This window comes from Pholis gunnellus, assembly GCF_910591455.1.
Source record: "Pholis gunnellus genome assembly, chromosome: 11".
NCBI classification, from domain to species: domain Eukaryota; kingdom Metazoa; phylum Chordata; class Actinopteri; order Perciformes; family Pholidae; genus Pholis; species Pholis gunnellus.
The window spans coordinates 14,295,993-14,307,795 of record NC_136538.1 but is presented as its reverse complement, the minus strand read 5'-3'; the positions used below and the strand labels follow the sequence as shown (position 1 = coordinate 14,307,795).

The 11,803-nt window shown below is 40.1% G+C and overlaps 1 protein-coding gene across 1 annotated transcript; it reads right to left on the bottom strand.

Annotated features, from left to right (window-relative positions):
• Positions 1–724: 724 nt before the first annotated feature.
• On the bottom strand, positions 725–3,395 carry chst3a (carbohydrate (chondroitin 6) sulfotransferase 3a; the record flags this gene model as incomplete). The annotated part of the gene is given in 4 exon segments (XM_079169390.1): positions 725–1,421; positions 1,787–2,340; positions 2,343–2,355; positions 3,316–3,395. Coding segments are annotated over 4 exon segments (1,344 nt in total).
• Positions 3,396–11,803: the final 8,408 nt, after the last annotated feature.

Sequence of the window (11,803 nt, the reverse complement as noted above, 5' to 3'; positions counted from 1 at the left end):
TTTTTATGGTATATTGAGAATTGCTTTAAATGGCATTTCGGTTAAATACATCAAAGCTCATTCTGTATTTTCACAGTGACATATGAATACTCATGAAGACACCATAAATTGCAATGCCACATTCACTTCACCTAAGTCGGATATGTAAAGCCCTATGAAAGCACATCAGGTCTAATCTAAATAAATAGATTCTGTCAGTTGCCTAGTTGAGTACAGATGTATCAAAATACAGGTTGAACTAGGCAGAATGAAGTACTGGCGTCATAAACCCTTTGAACAGAAACATCTTCTCTTTCAGACACACACACAAAACAAGACATATATCCCTTTCACTGTAGTTTATCCCTGAATGTCTAAACATGATCAACTATCAATAAAACCGTACTTAAGAATCCCTTACAAGGCTTGACATCTATGCTTATTTCATTTAGAATGAAATACAAAGCGCCACACAAAGCTCGAGTACCAGGCTTCTCGGTCAATGCAGTATGTAAATAAATACTTTCTTCCTCAAGTGGCTCTTCATTTATCACAATGAGGCACATCATTGGTGAGTATGAATATTATTTTATGGCCCAAATTTTACTGTCAGCAGTAAAACATTTTGTGTCTTTTACGGCACCTTTGCTTCCTAGTTTTGGTCTGTGCGGTAATGGCTTCTCCTGGCTCCGGTCCATCGCATGCAGCGATTTGCAAATTCACAGCTACATTTTTGACCTCTCGATTAATTAAATAGTTTCTCTTCAAGCAAACTGATGGACTTATTGATCAGTGTCTTTTCGTCATCCACAAATCTGTACCCAAACAGCTTCATGGTAGGACCACACACTCTCTGCACTACCTGAGCCAGTGTGAAGGGAATGCTGAATCTCCATTTCTCTGCCTGCTCTGATGAGTTCTTCTGCGTGGAGTAAATCCCGCTCGCTTCCCGTGTGGTCTGGGTGTTCCTCAGTATCCACTCCCTAGCTTGGGGACTAAATGGTATCCCTGTGAACCTGTACATCTCCTCTGCCTTCTGCATGGGGTAGCGGGCAATATCCTCATAACGCACCAACATGTAGCGTCTCCTCAGCCAGCGAGGTCGGCTTAGTCCCACCTCTGCCGACATCCTAATCTGGTCGCAGTTTCCTTTGAGCCTCTTCACCTCCTCATCATCTTCGGGGACCTGGCCGTCCTGCGCCCAGGTCTTCCACGTCTGGTACTTTGAAGAGAAAGCCACCATGCGGGATGCTAAGATGGCCCGTGGGTCTCGGACTAGCTGGATCACTCTCACATCCAGGCGAGGATCCTCCACCAAAGGCTGCAAGGTGTCCAGCTGACGCACACGGACAGTTTTAATGGCGTGGTGTTGCTTGGAGAGGCAGGATTCAGATGCAAGGGTGAAGTTGAGCGGCCCACAGCGACGAGTCTTACAGTGATACCTAAGACGAGAGTGGTATAGTTTGTGTATGATAATACATCTTTCATAGAGTTGCAAAGAGGGAGGAATAATTTCAGGCATCTTGTATGGGCATGACCTAGAGGAATTTTAGTAAGAAGCATCTAATCAACAAGCAACATTTTGTTGCTTAAAGTGCTGCAAGAACATGTTGCATGTTGAAGAACATTGAGGATATCAAATAAAAGAAAACTTTCATACTGAAGCTTACAGTGGTAAAACAATTTAACAACAGTAAAAATACGGCCCCTTCCTCTTTGCAACTGTATCACAGTTCAATTCTAGTTCATCTTTCAGAATGAATCTACATCGTAAACTTGATCAACAGGGAGTTTCTAGAGAATTTACCTTTCAAAAACATCTTTGATTACAGGACTGCAGACAGATTCTTCACAGAGCGACAAACTAGACTCTCTGCGGAAAAGAGCCGGGGTAACGTGGTCCTGAGGTGGGGGAGCGATGAACTTCTCGAGGGAAGAGAAATCACACAGGAAGAGCCTCTGGAGTACGTCCCGGTAGATTCCTGCCAACACTGTTCCGTTGTTTGACTCTGAGGCCATGGTCAGCATGCGCTCAACGTGCCACAAAGGCTCAAACTGGTAGAACATGTTCTCCCCGTGCTGGTTGAAAAATTCCCCCACAAAAGAGGAACCTGTTCGCGTGGTGGCCATGAGCAGTATGTGCTTATGGCCCCCGCTCAAGCTGTATGTGCCCAAGTCATCTAGTTCTTCCTCCTCTTGCTCCTCGGAGAGACTTGAGTAATTCAGTTTTACACCGGTGAGTTTGGAGAGCAGCATTTTGAACATCGTCATGGAGCCATTTTGTGTTGTGTTGCTGTAATCCAGTGGAGTCTGTGGGGTCTGCTGTGGAACCTGCCTCTGGATCAGTTTATCAGAGACCCTGAAGAGATAAAGAGGCTGGATTAGCAGTATAAACACCTGAGATATGTCTAGTATTTTACATTTAGCGGACACTTTGACATGGAGCTACTGAATGCTTGAGTTACAGCAACAGACACAGATGATCTCTGTCCTTAAAAGGAATAGACGGTTATTATGGGAAACAAATTGATGCACTGTCTTTCTGAGTTACATGAAAAGAGCAATATCATCATCATATGAGAGTGGTATCAATCTCATCATATAACTCAGCAGAGAGTCAATTAGCATCTTTACCTAAATGTTTCATTCATTTTAAAGCAGCTATTCTCAACCAGTGGGCAGGTGCTGCCAAACGGACAATTTCAATGACCAGTTCTGTTTGACTATCACCAGGCCAATCACATCGCATCATCGGGTAATGACAAACGTGTTTTGTCACGTGTTAGCTAGCTAACCTTTCTTGGATGCAGTGACACAAAATGGATCTGATTTTGAAAGGAGGAAGTGATGTGGGAGACAACCCTGCTTCTGTGTCGGCTCTGAATGTGTGCTGAGGAAACATGATCCTAAATACATTACATTTGGATTCATAATAGCAGCAGTAATGGGTGAAGGTGAGCAGAATATCTATTTTGGTCAAAACATCTGACAGTGACAAAACAGATATTTACAGTCCATCATTTTTATTTTTTACTCATTTAATTGGGAAGGTGGTCCTCAGAAATCCGAAGAAGGCCGTAAGTTACAAAAGGTTGCTTCGAAATTACAAGGCGGCTTCTAGCCACTAGGCTACATCTCCACCCAATCTCTGCAGACCCCTAACTTTCTTAACATTGTTAGATATTGAGACAGAAGCTATAGACACAGGAGGCAAGATACAGAGCCCGACACAGATGTTTTTCTCGAGTTGTAATTCTTAAATCGCAGAAGTATGGCTCGATCTAACGAATACATTGTTCCTGTGACTTATTGACAGATTGTTGTTTATTCTCTTACCTTGATAGGATGTTGCTTTCCTTTTCGATGATGACCAGGGCCACGATACAGATGAAGACAATTGCATATTTGGTCTTCATTCTTGAGTCCTGGCTTTGTAACTGGACGTCTAGAGTCTAGTCTGCGTGCTGCTCATAGCTTGTCATGCAGAGGCTAAAGCTTCATTCTGCAATAAGAAAGACACTTCAGTATGCAAAATAGATGTGATTCCTGCTTTAAGATGACGCTTAACATACTGCTTATCATTATCCTGCAAACTGTGTTCGGCGCAAACCTTGAGAACACTTTCACAGGTAAAAACTGAATAAGAAGACATAAAAATATATATGTCCAACACTACCATGAAATCATACAACAGACCAATTGGATTAAGTCAAAGACATAAACCATGAAAAAATGGGAGAGGACCACGAAAAATCGTAGCTCAAAACAACAGTTGCATTGATCTGAAACCAGAGGAATGTCTTTTTTAAGCTCGTTTGCCGTTTGGAACCCAGAAAAAGACGGCATTGCTTCTCGGTCAGGCTTGGGTGAGTGATAAAGCAGAAGACAGATGAGAGGGAGGGAGTTAATGTAAACAGAACTGGTTTTCACTGTGAACTCTTCCACATGGCACTGAGTCAGGGCGCATGGTAAAAATGTTTTCAAGCGCTGCGTGATTTCAACACCCCCATCTCGTTTCACACAAAGAAGTGAGTCAGTTGCACCGTTGTACAGGTACATACATAAGTGTTGGGAATCAACAGATTGGCAACATTTTTAGGGAACCGTGAAGTCGCAAGCCTCAACATGTTGACAGTCAAGTGATCTTTAGACGCATCATTTAATTGTTAATCAGCAGAAAGATGCAGGGCAAGTCAGAGCTTGGTATCAAAACCAGATCTTGCATCGTTAAACGTAGTACAGTGGAACTGTTTATAGTGATCACCACTGTCCGGGTCACTACTAGCGGATGATTGTTGCCACTGTTTCTCGTTGTTTGAGTAAGGTAGCCTGAGGAACAAGTTTCACTGCTGCATCTGTTTTTGGCAGTTTGCCATTTTGAGCAGACTGTTTTTCATTTACAGAAGAAAAAAAAGTTCCCTTTCCTGTCATAATTAAAATGTCCACGCAACACCAGCCTCAGGTAGCCAACCAGAAGCAGACGGGTTACCGTGAGGCATAGTATCGTGGGAGTTAAGTTTGAAATATAGAATAACATCTTTTTCCACATGTTGTCACGTATGAAAGGAGCTCAAATGAACACTGTACGTGGACTACTTGATCACTATAGCAGTTTCCACTGTAGTACCCTTCCCATCCTTTTGGGAGTATTGTGTTACTCTGCCACAAAGACTATCTAAGCAACCTGAACTCGTACATATTGAGGCAAATCAGTTAAGGAAGACAAGCCACATTCAAGTAGCCTCGCATTGGTCTCACATTGCTGCTCGGAAAGACTTTTGAACAAATTAACTATTCTGACATCATTTGAAATGATTCAGTACAACAAATTTCTTAATTCCAAATACATTGTCAATTTTTATGTTACTGAAAAATAAGTGTAGACCACACGCGCCCCCCGTCCACACACACACATGCCATTTGGACCTGTCAAGGCAGTGAATCATTTCTACAAAGCATATCATTAGAGGAAAAGGACACAGTTTGGTGGAGGGCTTGTGGGCTCTGTAAGTAAATATCACCCAATTATCTGAGCTTAATACAGCATAGCCGTCAAACTGTCAGGCTGAAGCACTTGAGCTGAGCACTTTTACATATTCAAGAGTCACTGGAGCGCTTGGCAAATCTGACTATCTACTCAAGCAGAAACGCATATCACTCTGTTTATCATCTCACTACAAATTACATTAATGGCTGCCTTCAAAGCCTTGAAGCTGCATCTCATGGAGACACTGAAAGCTAAATTCTCACTTAAGGCTTTGCTGTTCGTCCAGGGGCGTTATAGTGTAAACAATGAACTGTTATAGGAAAACACTGAAAACCGTTTCAATCTGTACTGGTCATCATTTCCATGTGATTCATTGATTTTAGTTTGGATTTCATTTGGAAATAACGAAAACTACCCCCTATATATTTGTGTGTGTGTGTGTGTGTGTGGGGGGGGGGGGGGGGGGGGGGGTAGGAGGGGGTCTGTATGGTGCCTATTGAATACTATAGCCGTCATTAGGGGGGAGGGGGCATTCAATTCAGGAGCCTTACCACCCACTGAACCAGAATTAATACAGACTAATGAATACTTCTGCTTACTATATTAGTCTCTGATGCTTTCGAATATTCAAAATTCAATCTGGAAAAAATGGTTCTATGAGTAACTCACATCTCTAGAGGGAGTTACTGATTGTAGGAGACCACGGCAGCCTCCGTATTTGTGCAATCATTGTTTATACCTGCACCATATCAGAAATGCACATCACACATGCGTGGTTTGACAGCAATGGGTAATAGTGACAGACTTCATCGTTATTCATATCGCGTTTTTCGTGCATGGCAGGAGGATGCTTTCCATCTCTACCGTGTGGCTCTGTAGGTTCTTGTTTTTTAAGCTTTGAGTCATTTCCTGCCAGGAAAAAAATGAGATGTGGTGATGTTCGTGTATCGGTTGTTACGAACCTTTAGCTGATCTCTCGCTCTCTCTCTCTCTCTCTCTCTCTCTCTCTCTCTGCAATCGAGCAAAAACGTCCCTGATCTTGTGAGAAACAGTGTCGTCCCCTTCGTAGCATCTTGCTGCATTGTGTCGGACAAGGACACACTGCTTCATTGTGTCCTCGGACGCGGGCTCCTCTCCTCTGCCGGATGAATGAGAGGCAGCGCGGAGGCACGGACGTCTTGCAGAAACACCGACATTAAAGGAGGTGCAAACGGACGGCGAGCGGAAAAAAAAAATGGTATTGCAATTTTGATTACATATGGAGTTAAAAAAAAAAGCAACAACTCTGTGCCACAGAGGTAATTGTTGAAATCCCCGTCAACCCGACAGATAGATGCACTAATTTGCCTCACAATTAGTTTTGCGTTTAAATATCATCTCTTCTAAACTTTCTCCAACTTTTCCCATGTGCTGGATGCCACTGCGCGAGCGAGCCGACTGTAGCCACGCTTCGCGTCCCCCCTCTCTCTCTCTGCGTGGGACATCCTGTGTAGACGAGGTCACGTGATCCCCCAAACACCCTGCAATTATGTATAAAGACCCCCCTTGTTTGGACACTGTTTTGGTTATTTAAATCTCATTTAATTGCACGTTGTGAATGTTGCCACCTAAAATTGTGTCAAGTTAAAAAGACAATAGTTTACCCGGTTAGTTTAGGAATGTTTGTCATAAAATAATACGATGTCTGTTTATCCCATATGTGTGAAGCACATGTCACATAACTGATTCACACATCGTTAGACAGAAAAACACAGTTTTGCCTCCTAGTGTACAAAGTATTATCTTAATCTTAACATAGGCTAGTTGTGTTGGTAAGACATGAATAACCATTATACAGTGTATACTGTGGTGGGAAAATGTCATACCCGCTTTGCGCGAGTCTTTTAATGCTGAAATTAAGGATACCGAAAACCAGAGGTTGTCTTTATTCTCTGCGCAGAGAAGGTTCAATCATCACAACTTAATGCCTATGTCTCCGTGAGGAAGAACCCAGTGCAAAGTGAACGCGATTTCTTTAAACAGAAGGCGCAAAGGTGGGGGACAATGTTACAGACATTTTGAAATTTAAAATGTATTTTTCAAAGGAAAGTTAAATAACAAACTAAAAACGGCAAAAATATGACAACAATGAAAACAATTGTCCCTCAACATCTTTGGCTTTCAGGTTTACTTTATAACATTCTTCATTCCTCATGACTTGGACATTTGTGCTGACTGCACCCCTGTTGCCCTTGTAAAATAAGATATCTAGTATTTGAAGAATTTGAAGCACAGTTACGACGTGCTTCACATTGCACACGAGCACCAACTATTTCAAAAATGAACCTTGAAGTTCTCTAATTTGGTCCAATGTTTTTATCATGTACATATATTGGTCCTTACAAATCCAGATTAATAATTAATTTCTAAATATTTCCAAACATACACTAGTAGTGTTTCACCACTTGAGGGCAGCAGTGTAAAAGAATGTAGCGAGCTGGAGCAGCGTATCAGAGATGGGCTGTCTGCCTGAGAGCACAGGCTTAGTTTTAGCACCAGAGGCCAACATGATGTGCGTCAGCATCACTTTTAGCTTTAAAGTGTATATGTTGCTGAAGTTCCAGTGACAACCACTACCAAGGCCTGAGGGTTTTGTTGTTGTTTTGTTTCTGCTGGTGGTCTTTTCAATCCATGATGATTCCTGCAGATGTGTGTCATGTCTTTCAGGATTTTGCATTGTTCATGGCTCCGTATTCACGCTGCTAGCACTCTCTGAGGTTTATGAAATGAAAAGGCCGTTAACCTACAGTATACTCTACATGGAGAGATTAAAGGAGTGACCTAGTTTTAGAGTGGACCAGGACTAAAAGCGAACCTCTGCCCTTGGCAAACCGCATTGGAGATTATCAATAATAATCCAAAATGGTAAAGCTGAATTGGGTGTCTTGACAACAGGTGCTATAACAGACAGATCCTAGTGACACAAGCACTGTAGGCTACAAACTATTCAAAGTTTCCTTTTCTTTTTTTGGACCTGGTAAATCACATTTTTTCAGAAACAAATATTTAAATTTAAATTGGACCAATACTGTACACTATGAAAACATTGGTTATTTAGAATGGAGATATATGATTGATATAATGATGCTTTTTCACATGTATGATGGGCATATTTTTGGTATGATTAGGACTCTTGTAATCCAAAATGTTCTTGATGTCACAGTGAAACGATTATTTCGTAGTCTGCACACCCTCACGTTTCAGAGATATAAACAGGACTGGAGCCAAACTAATTCCGTTTGCAGCTCTCTCTGTCAACATCACTTTTTGAAGAATAGCCAACTCTCAACTTCAACGTTGTCATACACAGCAAACCCAAATGTCGCTGAGGGAAACGTTTTCTCAACCATGTCTTTTGGAGTTAAAACACATTTAAATGCTTCAGAATTTATTATATCATGAGAAAATAAACACATATGGTACACAATTGTTTTTGGTTGATTTAAAATAACACAGTATTTTTATTATGTACTAGCTCGTATCTTTTGAAGGCTTTTTCTCTTTAACCATGCACTTGAGTGCCTGAATTAGATATAGTTTTATGCCGCAGCCCACCCATTGATGAGTGCACACCTTGTTTCTTTCCCTACAATTTAAATCACACAACTTCTTGCACAAAAGGCAAGGAAAGGCAACTTTATTTATTCAGTACATTCCATACACAGGATAATGCAAAGTGCTTAATGTAAGTCACTGAGACAAAAAAGGGAAGAAAATAATAAAGTAAAATATAATGAAAAACAGAATAGTTGAATAATATTTGTCTGCCATCACTTTTAATTCGTGATGGCAGACAAATATTATTTGCTTGCATTTGAAAGTAGTACATTTTAAAGAAAGTCTGTGATCCCCTAGAAGTGTTAACCAGGTTTGTACAGCAGAGTAGCTAAAAGCAGGTTCTCCATGTTAGGATATAATTCTAGGAACAGTCCGGTGCCAGCTAACCTGAGAAATTGAGCTGTGTTGGAGCAGAACTCATTCAAGTGTTTTAGTCCCAAAGACAGATGACTGCTGCTCTCGTCATATAATTGTCTTGTGATGCAGCAAGGAAGGAAACGTATTAGTGTGTACTATGTTTCATCCTGTGCTGCTCTTGATTCCTTGAATTTTGTCTGTTTTCATGTAGATGCTAAACCCTTTAAGGTTGATTTAAGAGGCCTATCTGGTAAAAAGAACTACATAGATAGATAGATAGATAGATAGATAGATAGATAGATAGATAGATAGATAGATAGATAGATAGATAGATAGATAGATAGATAGAAAGATACTTTATTAATCCCGCAAGGGGACATTTTTATGCTACAGCAGCATTTATAGATACAGGTAAAGCAATACAAATAACACAGTACAAATATTAAATAATAAATATATATACAATATATACAATCAAATAGAATAATATTAAATTAACTAACTAAACATGATTCGAGACATGGTGCATTCGTGTCAGTGGCTGGTCTATACTAATACTGTCAGGATACACTGAGACCACTCAACGTAGTTTTGTCTATTGATGCGCATGCAGCAGGAAGCTGAAGTGATGAGCATCTCCCTGAAATTTCCCTATGGACAGCCTCGTAGCTCCGTCCCAAACAGGAACAAAGAGGTCAGCATGCCGCTGTGATTGAAGGCACAGGATTAGAAACTAAGAAGATGACTACAGATGAGCAGTGAGCTTTTATCCGTATGATTTTTTGCAGTGATCCTTGCAAAGACACTTGCACATTTAAGCTTCAGTGTCAGGTATTACAATAGAATGTATACACTGGCACACAGCTGAGGGTTTAAACATTTCTTAACAAATGTCAGCTTAATTCTGACAGATGATAAAAAAAAAAATCATGTTTTTGTAAACTCACTATATGCAACATATCCACCAATGGAAGGTAACATTGTGTGCGCTAATTGTGCTTTACATGTATGTCTGATGGAGCATGTGTGCCACAAACAAGCTCTGCGCATTACAAGATGAGGAGAGATTAGAGCACAGTGGGTTAATCTATCGGCCAGCCATCTGGACCATGAGAATTAAACCTGAAGCCACGGCCTTCACCACCAACATACATAAGTAACTTGACAGGTGATCTTTTCTGGTGAATATATTGTATGCCCATTGTCTAAAAGGTATGCATATTCTGCTTCAAAGGGCACACAAATCATTGATTTGCCTTTGAATATGTTGCCGTGAATCCAATTCATGCAGCGAGCATTCACTGAGCTCATGCTACATACTGTAGATTCTACCAGCACCACTCAGATTATAAAGTAGATTTAATTTCAGTATGACAATGGACTGTAAAAGGTTTATTCATGTGTGTAAATCCTCTTGCACGAACAGTTGTTCTGTTGACTTATTTTTTTTTATATGTATCTGTAAAAATGTAACAATAGCTATCATAGTACATGACATGTTCGAACGCTGCAGCTAGTAAAAAATACATTTTTAGATTTATTGAAGGTGCAGTGTGTAGGAGTGGTGGCATCCAGCGAGAAGGTTGCAAACTGCGACCATCTGAAACTTCTCCTGTGTGCCAAACCTGTATGAGAACTACGGTGGCCGACACCAAAACACCGTTTTTTGTTTGTCCGTTCTGGGCTACTGTAGAAATATCGCTCCGTGAAGAGAAATCGCATTGTATGTAGATAAAAATGGCTCATTCTAGGGCAACGAAGACCCAACTATTCCTATTTGAGGTGATAATACACAAAAGAAAACGTACATATTAATATTCCATTTCTTCCAATAGATTGATATAAATGCTACACACTGTTTCTTTTAAGTGTATGTTAAATAGAATAGAATTGGGTCATTTGAGGCACTTTGAGTTGCATTAACTCAATTTTTGTCTTAATTAATGGTAATTATTTTTTAAACTTAAACTAGCTCTTAAACTTGAAGACATACAGTAACCTAACGACAGGTTAGTGGTTGTAGAAAGGCGATCCTTATCAAATACAGGACCACAGAATTTAATTCTACACAACATTTATTTACAAGAGTTTACTTCAGGGTGGCTTTAGATTATAAAACAAGATTATCAAACAAGAAGATTAGCCAGCTTCAGTCCTAAAATACCATTCAAAAAGTGAATCATTGCCTTTTTTAATTAAAGAGGCTCACCACACAATGGACCTAGTAAACATTGAAATAAAGGAATTAAGAAAGATGCAAATAAACAAAACAAAACAATTCTTTGCAGGTAAAATAAAAACCATAACTTTCGATATGGTTAAAATGTCATTGTGCCTTGTTTGATATTATCATTTATTTATTTCTCAGTTTTTTAAACCAGATTAAATTCATTAAAATGAATGTTTGATTGACAGATTCTGCCGTGAACATCGATAGAAACAGTCTCACATGGTTTCTTTCTGATAGCAAAGGAATCAGACCAAGACTACAATCTCATCAGATCGTTCATTGTCCTCATCTACATCCTCCTCTGTTTTGTGATCATTTTTTAATTGAGTAAATCATGGAGTTTTTTTGTTCTTCTTTTACCTAATGCAGCAGATGGTTGTGGAGTGTACAGCACATGATACTGTATACAGTTGGTGTAAAACACTGACCCTTATAACAGTACAGATCCTTTGTCCGTGTCAGAGGTGGTCACAGCATTTTATGTAAAATAGGTCAAAGACAGATCACTGAAGTTACTTTTAATACAGAATTATCATTCATAAAAGACTCACACACTTTCTATGAGGTACAATTCAGTATAGACTAGGTGGCTCTTAATACAATAACATTGTACAAATGGTATCACAAGCAATATATTACAATAGCTGACATTG